Here is an 18,001-nt window from a genome sequence, read left to right on the forward strand (position 1 = left end):
GAGACTTGTAGAAGCGAGAATAGTATGAGGCAAGTGGAAAAGAACTGTGTGAGAAGTTGTCATAACCTTGCACTAATAACCAAATATGTAGACTGGCGCCTTCCAAAAGTAAAAAAAATAAAATAGCAAAACGGCCTATGTATAAACAAAATGCAGTTGTTGCTTATTATTGTCTGTATTATTGCTTGTTATTGTCTGTAACAGAAGTATAAAGGCTTGCTGTAATTGTTTATCTGTTGAGAGACCTGTCTGGGACTGGGGCGAACCTGTGTCCTAGGGCACTCCCTCCCTCTATTGCAATTGCTGGAGAAATAATGAAGTATTTGATTTTGCTGCACCCAAACAAAAAGCGAAAACTGAGTTTTTCTCCGACAAGCCACAGGACCCTATGAACAAGTGGGGATAGGAAGTAGACCAGGGAAACCAGACATTAGTATGGTTGTGTTGCTGAAACCACAGCCAGAGTGCTTTGGTAGGACCCCTGCTAACCCAATGGTGGAGCCACTTGCCACTGATAGGGCCCTGAGCTGGGAGCCAGTGGAGTAGGGTGGGCCCGGGTCTCCCTACCTCCTGCTGCTGATCTCACCCCTGGGGTGGCAGCCTACCCACCTTAGGCCAGATGGACTGTGTTTGCTGTCAGCCCCAGCCAGGGAGCTACACTATGGACTGATATTGCTCTGCCTGCCCAGAGAGCTAGAGCCTGATTGTGTTTGTACCTGCCCCAGCCAGGGACCTGGGCTAAAGACTGCTAATTGTCCCTGCCCTGCCCCAAGGGGCCAGGGCCCTAGATTCTTTACTGACACATACCATGCTAATCCTTTGTCAATTGGCTGTCAGCCACTAGGTGGCATAGTAAGGCGGGGTGACCTCCATCTGAGGCTGACAAGGAGGAACCACTCAAACCTACTACAGTACGCTCTGCTTGACAGACTGGACAATTATATGGATGCAAGAATATTCAGAGTCACAATAGTAACTGCTAACAAAAAATTGGAAGAGATATAAAACCTTCCGCGTCAGGCAATCTCTAACTATTAGCAATTAGGAGGAGACCTTCATAGAGGCAGATTATGCACATCTGCTAGTTTCAGGGTTTCTTGCATCTTTCTCTGAAGCATCTGATACTGGCCACTGTTGGAAGTAGGATATTGCACTAGAGTCTATTGACCTGAGCTGGTATGACAATTCCTATGTGTCTTGTGTTAACAGAAGTTTAAAGTACTTATCGATACACACACCTTCCCAAAAGAAATTCGGCACTAAGTCCTGGAGTCACTAAAGTCAATGGGAATTCTGCCACTGAACTCAACGGCGCAAGAAGTTGGCCCATTATGCAGAATTGGGAGTGTACTGGATTACAAAATTATTTCCTAAATTCCTGAAGCATGCACAGTGTGGAAAGGGGCACACAAGCTGTTATGGGCAGTGCTCATTGGAAACATTGCCTAGTAATTAGAACACTAGGTCGCTACTTTCCCCACCTCCAATGTCTCTCACTGGCCATTGTCATGCCCTGCGGTGGTCTGGCTTTTGGTGGGTGTTGACTCAATCCTCTAGTCAGGTCACCAATTAGCCTTATCCCTCCATGGAGTAACAGAGTCCCAGGGATCATATTGGGTCCCACGCCCTCACCACTGGGGGGAGCTTCAGTCTGTCTTTTGGCCCCTGCCTGTGTCCAGTCCCAGTTGCAGAGTTTACAGAGTTTTTTTCCTCCCCTAGCTTCCCAAGAGGGAGACTGGAAGTGAGGATTTTCATGCTTTTCATAATAAGGGTGGTTGGTAGGGGAGTCCAGGCCTTCCCACTCCACCAAGCTCTGGCCTAGGGCCCTGTAAGAGGCAACAATGACTAGCACATGGGAGTGCCTTAAGGCTGCCTCCCTGTCCCTCTCCCTCTTCCTACCACTCACGACCCTGCCAATATCTTACAGCTTGAGACAAAGTAGTAACAAAAAAGAGAGTAACTGAACCTTCAGCCTCTCGGGGCTCAGCAGGCAGGTGCCTGCTCCCTGGAAAAGGCTTCTGCAGCATCCTTCTTCCAGAGCACTTAGGGTAGATCCTTCACCCGGCCCTACCATAGGCCATTGTGAGCTGTCTTGCTCCCTTTTAAGCTCCACCTCCAGCTGGAGCGTGTTCTTCAGGTGGGGATGGGCAGGGTCACCTGGGCCCAGAGTTACTCCCTAACCCCTTCAGTTCCAGTGTGATGTTTTTACACCCCACCACACACTCATGCATCTTGTCTTCAAGCATCTCTTCTTCCATCTGTCTGTATTCTCCTTTGAGCAAGGGGCCCTTCTGACTGATTGGCTTGGTGTGCTTGCTCTGATGGGTTGCTGGAGTATGAGGCAGAAAGACTCTCTTGACCTTGTACTCCAATTCAGTGCAAGAGTCATATGGTGCCTTATTGGAAGCCCATTTAGCTACAGCTCTTTAACGATGTGAGCTAAGACAAAGCACTGGAGGCTTTCCTTTATAATGGCTACTCACTGGTCATATCAGACAGCTTGGGGGTGAGGCCTCCCACACTACAGTCAGTCGAAGATTCTCTCACAGTTCACCCAAGTCCAGCGGAGGCTTTTTTGACAGATGCGGCCCAAACAAAAAAACAGTTATTTCTGCCCCACCCACTGTATAATTGAATAGCTATTAATAGCATAACCTTATTTATTGTGAAGACGTGGCAAGTGATGGTTAATAAATAGAGGTTATGGAGTATATTACCATGTAAGGCTCTTTCGCTGGTAAAAGGTCCTGCAGACCTGCAGAAGTAGTATATACCAGGAGCCGTACGGATTGGGAAAGGGTGTGGGTACTTAAATTGACCAGGTTAGTTACACCCTGAGCCCTACAGATTGGGTAAGGGTGGGTCCTTTTTGTCTGGAGCCCTATGGACTGGGAAAAGGTGGGGTGCCCTAATGTGTGAAAGTAATACATAGGCCACATCCCACCCCCGCTGCAAACCCCCTGTAGCCCAGGCTTAGCTACTACAATCCTGCCATGTCCTCACCAAGCAGTGGTTACCACAGTCACACCCTTGCCAAATGACTCCTGGGCCTGCTAAATTGCCATGGTACCTATGCTCCTTCTTGAGGCATCATTGGCTATACCAAGAGTTGGCTCTCATACAGCACTACTACCTTCATCAAACTTTCCAGTGTTGCATTTTGCTACTGGAGAGAATGAGTTGTGACATTTAGATCATCCTTACACTTCTATAGATTAGCCTTACACTTCGACAGATCTCTCCATTCAATAAAAGTGCATATGCAACAATGTATTGTGTGGCTGCTGGAAGTTCTTGGTTCTGCCTAGCTTGCCTGCTGATGAGCTCCCCTCACCCCCCACTCCCCTGGAGGTCAGATGAAAGGAAGCCACATCACACAGGAAATTGGTCTGGAAGTCTTAAGGTGGATGGGGATGGCAGTGGATGCTGGGCCTGGCTTTCTGCAGCCAGAGTCTACATTGCTGAATGGGTGACCAAGTGCATTGTTCCCACGCTGCATCACACGTGATGCAAACGCCACATAAAGTCAGATCTCTAAAAGAGGGGCAGGCTCTGTCACACACCTGAAGTTACACCCCTTCCCCAGCTGGAGAGGAAAAGGGGCTATCCAAACACCAACATCACAAATAAACCCTTCTTGTGTCTTGCTTGCAGTCCCAGTTTGTCTTGTTTCTAGTCTGAGGAAACAAAATAACAACTGTTTCATAGGCTCAACCTTGATGTCTTTGATCCCTTCTCACTCAGGGGGAGGTTTAGTGGAGGAAAGACTAGGACTTCAGGGCCCATAGCCAGAGGAGTTAAAACGTCTAAATCGCTGCATGGACACAATTTGCGTAAAATCAGCCAAGTCTTCCCAGGTGCAGACCAGCTGCCGGTAACTGTCCCCTGCAATGGTGCTGAAAGCAGGTCCCAGCTCCTCCTCCAGAGCCACTGCCCTATAGCTAGTACTGAACTATAGCTAGACATTGCTTTGCTGGGTACAGAGTAACAGTCTGGAAAGTAGAAACTCCTATTACCCTTGTCATAGGCCTCATTTGGGATCCTCAAGTTTAGTAACTATGCCAAGCACAAATCATGACCAAATAGTTCCCTCCTCCAACACACACACATGTATACACAGGGGAGTCTCATCTTGAGCACATTTAACATGCGCCAATTCAGCTTTGTGCAGTCAGGCAAAAACAAAATAGAAAAAGAGAGAAAAATAACAATGTCAATACTGTACCTGCAGTCTGAGCGATTCCGCCCCCCATTATACTCAATGTAATTTTGACTATACGGGATTGTCGCTTTAGGCGCTGATAGTGGACCCTAACCCCAGCGTAAGACGAGACACGCCTGTAAACACTTTTAAGCCCCAAACTACTATTATTGAATTCGAATTCTCTTTTCTGCCTGCGGATAATTTAAGAGGGACTCCTTACCTATTGACTGGACACAGCCAGATCCCCCAGCATCCAAGTGAACGAGACGTCTAACTGTAAGGGGGTGAGCCGGGGCAGTAAACTCAGAAGCACTGCAGTCCTACTCTGGAATCTTTCCTCTCCTAATGAGAGATTCGTAAAATAAGGTAGCCGGTGCTCACTTGACTGCACCAGAGCAGGGATTAGGCTGGAAGTGCCGTTTGTACTAGACCTAATACTCAGTCAATGATGTAGCACTGGAAGTAGATTTAAAAGTCTCATCAATTAAACTAGCTCCCCTCACTTGAAAAGGGCTCCCGCCCGATTTTCAAGGGTAAAAAGACCGCCTCTGAATTAATCCAGTCCCTTTAATCCCGCCCCCACCGCTGCCCATTCTCTTTGTCGTGTGTGACCCGGTATTGTTGTGTCTGGGCTAGATTGTTTTCCCAGGGTTAATCACCGCCATCCAGGGAAGCTGGAGATACGTGGGTGTCATTAATATGGTGCATGGATCATCTCCAGAGTCCTTTCCAGCACTAGGGAAAGGGAGCACACGCAGACTGTGTGTGTAGATGTAATACAAAGACCATCATCTACTCGCACGCTTTGCAGTTTGGAGGGGGCCCGCTCTGCCTTTAGGGAATAACAATCCCTGCGCGGAGCCGTTCCATTCGCTCCCCCAGTTCCGCTCTGGTTTCACTCTGGTTTCACTCTGCCTCAGTACCGCTCCCGATCTCCTGCCGCGCCGGCTGCGGCTTGCTGGGCAAGGACGGCCTGGCCCCTCCCTCAGTAAAAGTGGATTACGGCGGGTGCAATCAGGGCTGGCTTAATTCCCTGGAAACGGGCTGAAATGTGACCAGCTGCAAATGGGATCCGGCTGGGTGAAGGGAAGGGCGGAGGGCGGGGGGGAGCCTCAGCGCAGATGCTCCCACCACCCCATTAGAAAAATTCATCAGCTGCTTTTGGGAAAGGCTGGGCTGGCTCGGGTCTGACGCGGCCCCTCCTCTTCCTCCTGCTTTCTCCTCTTCCTCTCTCTCTCCCTCCATCCCTCGCTCCGGTCCCGGGCAGCCCCCGCAGGGACACCATGGGCGAGATCCCCAAGCTGGTGAAAATCAGCGTCTCCCTGAGAATCCAGCCGAACGACGGGCCGGTCTATTTCAAGGTGGACGGGCAGCGGTTCGACCAGAACAGGACCATCAAATTCCTGACAGGGGCCAAGTACACGGTCGAGGTGGTGCTGAAGCCGGGGGTCGTGCATGCCACGTAAGTGCACCGCACTGCGGGTCTGTCGCTGCTCCCGGCCTCCCTCCCCTGCCCACGGGCTATTTTTAGAAGCTAATATTTTTTCCTGGCAAGCTGACAGCGCAGGATTTCCATTGTTCCTCCCCGCACACATCCCTTACTTGGAGGGCCCTGTGTCTGGGTGGGGCACTTCTGTCCCCGGCTGCTGCCTCAGCATCCTCCCTTTGTAATTACAGTGGATCTCTGCAAAGGCTCTCTGTGTGTGTGTGTATGAGTGTGTGTGTGAGTGTAATTACAGTGGATCTCTGCAAAGGCTCTGTGTGTGTGTGTGTGTGTGTGTAATTACAGTGGATTTCTGCAAAGGCTCTGTGTGTGTGTGTGTAATTACAATGGATTTCTGCAAAGGCTCTGTGTGTGTGTGTGTAATTACAGTGAATCTCTGCAAAGGGGGTGGGTGGGTGTGTGGGTGTTTTCTTTCCAAAGAAATACATTTTCCTTCCTTAGATAGGGAAGGAGAATTCCCTCCCTACCCCCACGGAGCAGCTTCCTGGAGATCAACCCAATTAAGAAGCCTCCCAGGCTTGCTCCAGTTCTTCCTCATGGGTTTTTCCGGGTGTTTGATCTGGAAGGAGAAGCAGTTCTACTAGCTCTGCAATCTTTTGGCTCGCCAATGGGGGAGGGATGGAAAGAAAGAAGGGATGTGTGTTGGGGATTAGGGGGTGGGTTCTGCCTCTGGCTGGACAAGAAGGGCTATCTAGGAAAAGCGATCCTCAGGCTAAAAAGCCCATTCAGATGGCTAACACCAAGCTGTAATAAGTCAAACCTTCACCTTTGAATTATACTCAGTGTCTCTTCTCCAGGTTGCTACTCAGCCTGCCAAATCAGGCATCATCAGCCAAAATGAGTCAGCAGCATAATTTTGCCATAAATAATGCCATAAAACAGGCCTCTGCAGAGACAGCAGGGTACAAGTGTTTCTGTGCTTTCCTGAATGGAATATAATCTGTGCAAACCCAATGAGTGACCCCACTCCCCCCAGACTGTATGTGTGCAATGTCTGGGCACTCCACCTTCACATTGATTTCATCAGCTTGGGTGATAAAAGCAAGTGTCCAGGGTTTGTTTGTAATTGTTCTGGGGACAAGGGTTGTTTCAAACTTCACCAGGCCTATCTATTTCAGGACTATGGGTATAGGAGGAGTGAACATCCTCCTGGAAGAGAAATCAAGAGATCCCCAGGTCGTCTGTTACACGGGAATCTACGATACAGAAGGAGTGCCTCACACCAAAAGTGGGCAAAGACAGCCCCTTCAGGTCAACATACAGGTACCATCTCTCTGAGCATGGACAGCACATGCTGGACACTATAGCACATACAGAGGCAAGGGAGATAATGGAGTCAAGAACTGAATGAGAACTGGGGAGGTTGAGATTCTGGCAGCTGGTAGATGGGAAAACATAGAAAGGATTCATTGTTCTAAACCTCAGTCATTGTTTGTTTTAAAGTGTAGACTTTAAGATGTTGCATATAATATCCTTGCAAAGCGTGAAAGAGGGCATAGCAGAACCACACGCTGAAATCACTATTACTTTAGCTGCAGCAACACCGTTGACATTGAACCTGCAAGTCTCACTGAGAAGTACTGCAGAGGGATGACCTTACCTGGCCCCCTGCATTGCTCAATTCACTTAGCTGCTCCTGAGTTAGACAAAGTCCCCCCTAACTTAACAAACCATGTTTCAAATAGCGTGCCACACCTTCCCTCTAGGTTCCATGTGGACACTGGTATAACAAATACTCATTTGTTTTTAAGGAAAATCAATTTTTTTTCTTCTAAGTAATTCTCACATCCACAGAGAGGACCTAGCCCCCCCACCTACTGAGGTCAATAGGGTTCTTACCTTGCGCTCAGGTTCTTAGGTGCCAGTGTTGAAAACATTTATGCACTGGCTTAACTTTATGGCCCTTTCTCCCTCTGAAGCCAATGGAACTACAAAAAAACATAAGCACATGCTTAAATTTTAAGACTGCAGGATGGGGGCTTTATTTTGCTATTCTGGGCCCAATCCTGCTGCCCTTACATTTTGCATAGCTAAAGGCTGTGGGACTGGACACCTAGATGTAAACAAATTGAGTCAAAATAATGTATTCCTTCAGAGGATTTATATTTCAGGTAATATCTTACTAGTATATAAAATACAGACTTGTAAATATTTTGCCACCCCTATAAAGCAATCGTTAAAGTTTGGCAAAGTTGTGAGCAATTAATTAAACACAGGGTCTAATAATGGAAAGTGTTGGGCAACCTTGATAATAGGTGGTATTACCAGCCCCACCAATATTATCCAGGTACAGTGATATAAAAAGACTAGAGGAAGGAGTGCTATTATGCATGTTGTAATTGCTTCAAGACCAAATACAGTCATGTTAAACTTCTAAAGACCATATATGAAGAGTTTGCCATGATCACATACTTACATTTTATAGTCCCAGTAGTGCAAATGGAAAATCACCATTAACAGTTATAATGGCAGGTTATGGAATGTGGTATAGACACTTCCATCTCAGGCTTTGCCCTCAGGGTTTTTTTTGCTCAGACTGAAATTTGCTAAGAAATTGAGGGCAGGGGACAAAGAGATGCCATTTAAAGCCTTGAGGTCTCACCAGCCTAATTCTTGTTCATGCATCTATGGGGATCTGACAATGCTCCATAACTTCCTGCCCTAGCTAGGCACCGTTCCCAAAGGGGCCTTTCACCTGACCAACAATTTCCAGATGAAGAATTTGGGGCAGGAGACCATATATATGGCTTTGGAATGGTCTGAATAGATCACTTCTGAATCTTTCAAAGCACTCCTTTCTCTGGCTGCAAAGGGTACATGTGTTGTAAGCAGCAAATAAGAATTCAACCAATAGGTCTCCAACAACATTGCTTCCTAGCTGTAATATTTTATTGTGCATAGGAAAAAATCCCACTGAGGCATCCTGACACTTCTGCATTTGGGGTAAAGCAGCACGCTTCAAAGTTGATAGACTATTAAGCTATTGCCAAGCTAAAACTATTGCAAATCAGAAGCCAACTTCATTCCTTAAGGATATCGAGTTACTACTACCATTAATGAGTATCGGAGTGAGCATGCTAATGATTTTGTTAAGCCTCTTCCCACACCCAGTGTGAACTAGATGTTTCCTGAAGCCTGAGCTAACTCAGAATCAATGGAGTGCTTGTGCAGTAAATAAAAATCCATACACTTTTTCCTCCTAAAGAACCTGGCTGAATGCTTATTAAACCTTTCACGTGACTTTTTTGAGTTCACCTTTGTTTTAAAAGGAAAACTGCAAAGGACTGTAAAATGTCCAACTACTTGCTCAGATGGATGAGAAGACTGAGCCCCTAAGAGTTAATTAAATGTGAAATAATGAACATGGGAGCAGGCATATTGTCAGTTTAATATAGGAAGATCAGAGAAGCAGTAGATTTCCACACGTCTCTTCAGAAAAAGTTCTATATAGTTTCTAGATGTTTGTGTGGTGCAACCACCTTGGTGTTCATTGTCTGCTTCTTAAAAGATGGAGGGCAGAACCTTAGCTGGAATAAATTGCCATAGCTCCATGGACACCAGCTGAGGATCTGGCCCAGAGTGTTAAATTTCTGCTCTTCTCTGTACTTCTAGCTGCAGCTTTGCCCTTGCTATCCTGATGTGTGCTCAGGCTACATTTTCTGTTGCACTTATTACTATGGCAATCCCTATCCGCAGGGGTTCCACCCCATCAATTCATGTCAATAATGATTGAAATGTTTTCAAAGGGGGTTTAAATATTGATTTGTGATTACCTTGAAAATCTGTTTAGAGGAATTTATATATAGACACTCATTTGATATATGTAGTCATCTAAACAATAAAATCTTTCCATTTGTGGTATGTAGGTGCCCACTCAAAAGAAATCACTTATCAGAGTACTGTACTAAATTAAGTAGATTCCCATTTAAATTTAAGACTTCAAGTAGTTTTTTTATTTACTAGTGCGAGATACTAAAAAGATTGAGTAATTTAAGAATCCTGCCACCCCCGTAAATAGTTTACACATAAATACAACATGTGTAACTTAACATCAGAGGTCTGTATCCTAACTTGAGATACTTCCTTATAATGAGAGGTAATAGCAGATACACTTATTTTCCTGGGTAATTTCATTAGCCTTTAAGTGCTTTGTACCATATTCATCACTGCAACATACCACTGCCTGTTTAATATGAGACTTTACCCATGAAAAGCAAATGCCCAGCATAATTTCGGAATTCTAAGAATGTATTTTCTTTTCAAAGATATAAGATTAAGATGCAAGATTTTCTATACAAGTTACAAAGGCAATGTCCATTAAATTCCATCAGTAGGTGTAGCAGTCATGTTCTGCTGTGTCCCCTTAGAGAATGTGCAGAAAATGATGCTTTCAAAGAATCAAACTTCACCGAATAAAGTATCTTCATTCTGCTAGCCATGAAGTTTTTACTCCCACAGCACGTCTGTGATCCCTGAAAATCCAGTAGTTAATTTTTCCTTTGGACATATTTTAACAAACCCATAGGAGGCCCAGGCTTCTGAAGGTTGATTTTTGGTACTGAAATGAAGCAACAACAATATTTGTTCAAACAGCAGCTTTAGAATCAAATGCTGAGGTACTGTGAAGTCAATGGGATTTGAAATTGGTAAGCAGCTATTCAACACCTCTCAGGATTTGGTCTTAAGAGCGGTCAAATGTGGGTACTTAAATCTGTATTTAGGCTTCTAAGTATTCAGTATAGGTATCTAAACACAGAATTAGGTGTTTTAAGCAACTAAATGCCGATTTAAGGTGTGTGGAACTTTGAGATTTAGGCACTTAACTTTAGACAGTCCAATCTGAAAACTAGCTTGTGTCCATTTGCCTGCTTAAGCAATATATAGAGCCCAATTTAAATGTCTAGGTTTTAGAAATTGGCTTTCTTGTATACAGCTTTAATTCCTTTCCCGCCTTCCGACCCCTCACCCTTTTTTATCCCTGTGTGCATGGGTATCCTGCTCTTCCAATTCTACAGCAGACAAGTCATGTTCTGATGCACACTAGGAAAGGAAGATACCTTATAAGGGATTAATCCTAGAGTCCTTACTGCAAGCTCAACTTTAATTGAAAGCAATCAGTTTTGCTTGAATAAAGAGAGCAGGACTGGGCCTCAAGTCATAAGCTAGTCTTAAAATAGCATTAGAATGGGTAAAAGCAAGAAAATTCCTAGTAATTTATCAGCCAAGATAACTTCTTGTTATCTGTTCTGAAAAAGGTTATTTCTTGAGCACAATATATCAAATTTCAGTTACGTGACTTCATAAACTCTTGTTAATTTTTGGTCGCTGGCATAGAATCATAGAACCATAGGATTAGAAAGGACCACAAGGATCATCTAGTCTAACCCTCTGCCGAGGATTTGTTATGTCTAAACCATTCAAGACAAATGGCTACCCTGCCTCTTTTTGAAAGCCTCCAGTGAAGGAGCTTCCAAAACTTCCCTAGGCTGTCTGTTCCATTGCCCTGCTGTTCAGAAGTTGTTCCTGAGATTTAATCTAAATCTGCTGTGCTGTAATTTGAACCCATTGCCTCTTGTCCTGCCAACTGTGGCAAGAGAGAACAACCTTTCTCCATCTTTTTTATGGCAGCCTTTCACATATTTAAAGACCACTATCACATCCCCCCCTTAATCACCTCTTTTTTTAAACATATCCAGTTCCTCTAGCCTTTGCTCATAGGACTTGCATTCCATCCCTTTCATCATCTTTGTTGCTTGCTTCTGCATCCTTACCAGTTTCTCTACATCCTTTCTGTACAGTGGTGACCAAAATTGACACCATATTCCACATGAGGCCTAATCAGTGCAGAGTAGAGAGGTACTATCACCTCCCATGACTTGCATGCTCTGCCTCTGTTAATGCAATCCAAAATTGCAAAATGCAACCCAAAATTTAATAGGATTTGGTTTAGTTAGGCCTTTGTATCAGCAATCTTATTTCTGCATCTTCAGGATCCTAGGAAGGCATTTATTTGTGTAGGTGTTGTTCTGGTTCTTGAACACTCAGTTATGCCTCGTACCTAGAAACCTGTGAGGTATTTTACCATGCAGCTGTATTTTTAGCAGGGTGTCCATTAGTGAAGCTCTTATTGGCAGAGCAATGAGAAAGTGAACTGGAAGCCAGATTTGATGGGGTTGGGACTCGCCACCATGGCACCTCCCGCTGGTTGCTCTGGGAATTAGCTCAGTCCTTGGCAGGGTGCCAGCTGCTGGTGGTGTCCTGTCCGTCATCTCACCCTCGGATGGTGTGTGGACCCATGTTGCTCCCCGCTTAGTGGCATCCTCTTCAGGCCACTGCCCTCCGGCAGTGCTCCCTAGTCCATCCTCACCCCCTTACAGGATGGGGTGTATGTGTGTTAACAGCAGTCTCTCTCTACTCCCCAGACAGTAGTCAACCACACCCCAAAGTCTGACCCCTTGTGTCAGGTGTCTGGTGCAGCCCACTATCACCACATCCACTGGCTGGGTGTTTGTGCAAGGGGGGGACCAAGGTCTGCCCTCTACACTGGGTCCCGACCCAGGAACCCTTTGGTGGCAGCCTTCCTGCCCTCCTTCTCTCCTCTTGTGCGCCTCTCTCCCTGGGCTGCTTCCCTTTGGCCCCTTTGCACCGGTTAGGCCCTTCCCTCAGGGCCTGCAGCCTGGCAGGTAGCGGGCTGGAGTTTCCTTCTGCTTCCCCCAAGCCTGGCCAAGCTGCGCTGTCCCAGGTGCTGGTCTCCTCATTCAGTAGACAGACCTTCTCCTCTGAAGGTCTGGGAGAAACTGCCTGCTGCCCTCCTTGGGCAGCCTTTATATAGGGCCAAGCTGAGCCCTGATTGGCTGTCTCCAATCTTGGCTGTGATTGGCTCCCAATAAGCCCTTTCCTTATTGGCTTTCAGCCTGTGCAGCCACTCTGGCCTACTCTAGCTCCCTCTCACATAGGGGTGGAGCAGCTGCCCCACCACACCAGAGCACTAAGGGAATGATTCTGAGGTCTTCACACACCATTTGACAATGACGGTAACCCTGGGGAGTTTTTGGCTCCAGTACCCCAGAAGCCCCCTCCTTGTTACATTGAGGAGCAGAGGTTTTGATCTGTAGGATGCTCTGTTTATGCCCTCACCATGGGAAAGGTCTATGGGAGGTCATTTGTTAGCACACACCTGGGAGGGGCTGAGGATGCTCATACTGGAGGCCCAGCACTCTGTGTGCTCAGGCAGCAATGGTTCTAATAGGAGGTGGTAATGGCAGCAAGTGGCTTCAAAAGAGAATCTGGTATCCTCTCCTGGATGCCCAAGGATAGATCTCTGTTCCTTTACCATTGCATTCCAAGATGCATGGGACTGGCCTGTATGGAAGGGCAAGTCCTCAAATCACCCAGAAAGTGACTAAGGGTTTCAGAGTGCAGGGACCATGGTCTAGACAGTGTTCAGACACCATGGGGAGAGGAGCTACGTAATCCAATATTGATAGGGGTTGGTCAGTTTACAACAAACCCCCCATAATAAATAGCCATTAAAAAAACTCATTGTGCCCAACTTCAGAGGGATTGAGGGAATGACTAACTACTGAGCCCTGTAGCACATAGATGAGTGATTGCATAAAGAACTATGGCACATACCTGCAAGAGAGGGAAAGGACCTTCTGATTCTAAGTTTTCTTTAGCTACCACTACTAACCATGCAGTCCTGGAGAGTCCCTAGGTGGTGGAACTGGTGTAGTTCTTCTGCAGGATGGTGGGACTTTAGGGGAACCATGTAGAGATTGCTTAGCCACCTTGATGGTGCTGCCTGTGCTCAGGAATTGGATTGGGGCACAGCATGGTCAAAACGTCCACAGATCGTCCTATCCTTCCCTAGGAATCCCACAGTGGGGCTGCATTAAGATCATAGGGACTATTCAGGGTAGCTCTGTAGTCTGGGTTGGGGGGAAGGCTTCTTTTCCCTGTACATCTCTCCAGTCCAGCTTTTCTATACAGTTGCTATGAAGTCAATACCCCCATCACTTATTTCCTGTCCTAGCCCATCTAATCCTATCAACAGTATTACAACTGACTTTTTTTTCTCCAAGGAAGTTCACAGACACTCCCACCCTACCATTCTCTGCTCCCCCAAATACACATGCAAACTCCTTTAGTGCATTGCACAAGGCCCTACATCAGATTAACTATCCTCTCAGATGAGGATGGCTGACACTTCCCTCTACTAGCAATGCCATTCCTGGGTTGGTAAGTGGGGTTCCTTGAGCAGGAGGTGGCAGGCCTTTTCCTCAAGGCTAAGCTCAGTGCTTATACAGCACTCTCAGCCTCTACTGCTTTGGGTTACAAGTGGCCCCCAGGCTGGATAGCTGAAACCATGTCCGTTCCTTGAGAATGAACGCAGCCACTGGGAGAGTGTGGGAGAACTGCTACAGTAACTTCAGATTCTCAGGAACTGTTTTCTCTGACTTCCTGTAACGGTGCAGATATGAAGGCAACACCCCCGACTGAAGCCCCGATAGTCAAAAGAACTCAGGACCCCGTAGCTCCCATTATGGTTATGACTAAATTCTAATTATCAATGGGCATTGCTGAGTGCAGAGTTCTCTGAAAAGATGTCCCTTTCACGGCGACAAGGTGAGTGAGGTAATAAATGTGCCCCTTAGGTTAGGCAGTGGCAGCTTACTAACTGCACAGCAGGCAGAAGCAAAATAACTGCCCAACTGCTTCTTCAGGCTGGCTGAAAGAGTCATTCTGAAAAGGGATTTATATGATGACTTTCCAGTGGTGAATACAGTATGTGGATGATCAAAGGTCAGGTCCTGAATGTATGATTGCAATGAAAACAGTCACATGGAGAAGAGTCATTATTAAAATGAGCAATAGGAATATTTTTAAAGGAACAATAAAAACATAGTAATACTTATTCCATTGCAGTAGTACTGACTTCAGTGGTTAGTCTCCTGCAGATAGAACATACACCAATATAATGTGCTGTTGAGCCTAAAGCTGGCATGTACAAACCCTCATACCCACATTTCAAAGACAACTTCCAAGGTAATTTGTGCTGATGAAAATCTGCAAGACCTCAGTTGAAGTCAGTGGAGTAACTCCCACATTTATACAAGTGCAATTAAAATGAAATCTATCCTTGTACCTCTCATGCGAGCGTATTCTGCTGTTATATTGGTGTCTTGCAATAGGTTGAGGGGGAAACATGAGATATTTCATACTGTTGGAATTCCAAATTATTACTGTAGCCCCATTCATTTCTAAATAACATGTTTAAAGTAATGTTTGTTCATAGACAAACGCCAAGTCCAATACAACTTGAAATCTTAATTCTCTTTCATTGTAATAGAATTTACCCAATCACTCATATTTTGCTATCTCCTAAGCAACCACTAGAATATACTTTGCTATCTCCTAGCTTCTGTCATTTGTCCCTAAATTATGATTCAATAGCACATTACAATGAGCAGTGATTATAGCAAAATGTAAGTGGGAGCCTCTCTCACTCTCGTTTGGTATAAAAATGTGGAATAAAAGCCAAGGGAAATCTACAGATAGCATAGTAACAGCTCACATAGTAATAACTTGCATTAATCTACAGATTGAACGGCACTGCAAATGAAAAAATAAGGTAACACTCAAGATTGCAGGCAAAGCAAAAAGGAGGAAGTTCATTACGGTTAATTCTGTGTACAGATAAAGGACACAGGTAACCCACTAACTTCAGATCTCATGGCAAGCACAGTACATTGCATAATGCTGGAAACCATGTCTCATATGTTGGCGATATATATGTCACACAATATGTATTTGGCATAATCACCTGCTTTCATCACCTCACCAGGTATTGCAGGATCCTCATTTAAAGCATTATGAGTCTGATTCTCCACTGCTTTGCCACCAGCAGTTACTTGCACTTATAGAAAGTGGGTATAAAATGGTACCTGGTCAGAATGGTATAATTTTCACTCGCCTTGCGCAAGTATAAATGAGTGGCAGAGGGGCAAGACAGGGGAGAATCAGGCCCTGTATGTACTACTAATTATGCTTAGGCACTAAAGATTGCATGAAGGATACTATGGCAACCTTGAAAGATCTTTGATTTTGCCACTCTGGGAATAACCCTTACATCAGTGTTTCACACATGCTGTTTAGTTTGGAGGGCATATTGCATTGAGGAGGAGGGGAAAAATTTGAGCTGCTTACTAACAACTTTATTCCCTGTCCTTCGCAGTTTAGTGACATCGGCACTTTTGAGACAGTCTGGCAAGTCAAATTCTATGACTACCACAAACGAAATCATTGCCAATGGGGAAACGCCTTTGGTAGCATCGAGTATGAATGCAAACCCAATGAGACACGCAGTCTTATGTGGATCAACAAAGAGATGTTCCACTGAAGATGAGCAAAGTGGACACTGCTGGACAATCTTTTTTTCTAAAAAATCTACCTTTAAACCAGCGCAAAGCCTTAACAAAGGCATACTATACAGTTCCTTTGTCCCACTTGGTACAAATAACATGCTAAATTATACATACAGTGGGTGCCATTAAACCTTGACACTTGCTACTCACAGTACTTAAACTTATAATGGCATCTGCAGTATTCTTCTCTGCAAGCACCTTGGTAAAGTAAACACTGTGATGCCAACAAGATGTGGATAATACCCACTAAACAGTATCACCAGATGTAATACCCTTGGTGAAATACCTTGCATTAGTAAAATTCAGATCCAACTTCATATTAGTGATGATTTCTGTATTTATATTTGTGTTGTCCCTAACACATGCTCCATGGTGCAGTTTGTCTATGTCTTGTCATGGTAGACAGCAGAAGTGCAAATTCTGAATGTTTGGACATGGGCTACTGCACTGTTGAAGTTGTGTTTTCATATTGGGAGACTTGGACATACTGAGTCTCCGTCTTCTGTTAATGTCGTAAAATATGCTGTGACTGGCTTTCCTCTTTTGTGAAATGTGGTGAAATGTCACTGTTTTGCTATGTTCCCCAGTTTCTGAAGTGATTTTTTAAAAACCAAGCGATACCATGAAAACCATTAACATAACAAAACGTACCAAAAAGCAATAAATCTGTGGTCTTAAAGGCATAATTGCACATCTATTGATGTTGCTGATACATATCTTTAGAGCATGTACACTGCTCTAACAAAATATAATGGTCACACCTAATATTCTCCGAGTTCGTCGAGATTATCAGTTCCAGTGGTAGTCTCAATTTTTTAAGACTAGGAATATTGCTCAAACCAGTAGAATCTGTCAAAATAAATGAATTTTTTGAGGTGTGATCACTGTACTATACTAAAACCTCCAGACTTTCATATCAGCCAGAAATACTCATCTCTGAAGAAGGGCCCAGATCCTGCAAATGCTCACACATGTGACAGCAAAAGGACAGTTAAGCTGTAAGTAAAGTGCATCAGTGCACACTTGTGCATGAGTGTTGCAGGATCATGACTTAAGGTGCTAAACATGTAATTCCCAATGTTTACAGCTGAGAGGCAAAGGGGAACGTAGATTCAGATTTCTTCTTTCAATAAATAAAGCACGTAAATTACTATACTGTCCCACCTTCAGTCTCTGCTGGGTTAAGTTCTCTCTCTGGTATATTAGTTGTTCCTGTAACCTTTGTGAATAATTTTTAAGTCATGTCTGTAAATTGTAATCACAACTTTTGACCTTTTTAATAAAAGACTTGGACACAATCTATATTTTTTCTGAGCATGTGCCCTCTAATTGGCTTCTCTTACTTTTGACTTTAAAGTTGAGCATAGGAAGATGAAGGCCAAGATTTTCAAAAGTGACTAGTGATTTTAGGGACCCACCCTGAAACATCTTTGTAAAGGGCCTGACTTAAAGGGTTGGTTTTAACACGTTCTGAAAATCAGGCCCCTTTAAAGTGTCTCAAGTTGGGTGCCAAAAATCACTAGTCACTACTGAGAAATTCTGACCCCAGACGCTAGAACCCAGGCAGCTAGGATTGTCTTAGTAGTATGTACAGATACAGATTCTATATGAAGTTCATTAACAGAAGACAGAATTTGTCACTGCCACATTGTGACATTACCCAAGGTACAATCTGTACTGATGAACAGCTTTGTCCCCTTAGTTCTCCAACCTGTGGTGCCTTTTACACTGATTTGCTATGAGAGCTACCACTCATGCGAGCTCACACACAGCCTCCAATATATCAATTATTCCCAGTTACAGTGTATGAGTGCTATAGACAGCCACTGATGAATTACACTGCAAAGCAATATCAGCAAATTCCCA

The 18,001-nt window shown here is 44.8% G+C and overlaps 1 protein-coding gene across 1 annotated transcript; it reads left to right on the forward strand.

Moving 5' to 3' along the window:
• The first annotated feature begins 4,871 nt into the window (after positions 1–4,871).
• Positions 4,872–17,423, forward strand: CNRIP1 (cannabinoid receptor interacting protein 1). The gene is made up of 3 exons (XM_030554309.1): positions 4,872–5,666; positions 6,827–6,971; positions 15,946–17,423. Exons 1-3 carry the CDS (start codon positions 5,488–5,490, stop codon positions 16,108–16,110), a joined length of 489 nt encoding a protein of 162 aa, XP_030410169.1. The 5' UTR covers positions 4,872–5,487; the 3' UTR covers positions 16,111–17,423.
• The last annotated feature ends 578 nt before the right edge of the window (positions 17,424–18,001 follow it).

Source organism: Gopherus evgoodei, chromosome 3, assembly GCF_007399415.2.
Source record: "Gopherus evgoodei ecotype Sinaloan lineage chromosome 3, rGopEvg1_v1.p, whole genome shotgun sequence".
NCBI classification, from domain to species: Eukaryota; Metazoa; Chordata; order Testudines; family Testudinidae; genus Gopherus; species Gopherus evgoodei.

Coding starts and splice junctions, on each gene's coding strand:
- CNRIP1 (XM_030554309.1), top strand. CDS start 5,488: ATGGGCGAGATCCCCAAGCTGGTGAAAATCAGCGTCTCCCTGAGAATC. Junction 5,667..6,826: donor CCGGGGGTCGTGCATGCCAC/GTAAGTGCACCG, acceptor TATCTATTTCAG/GACTATGGGTATAGGAGGAG. Junction 6,972..15,945: donor CCCTTCAGGTCAACATACAG/GTACCATCTCTC, acceptor TGTCCTTCGCAG/TTTAGTGACATCGGCACTTT.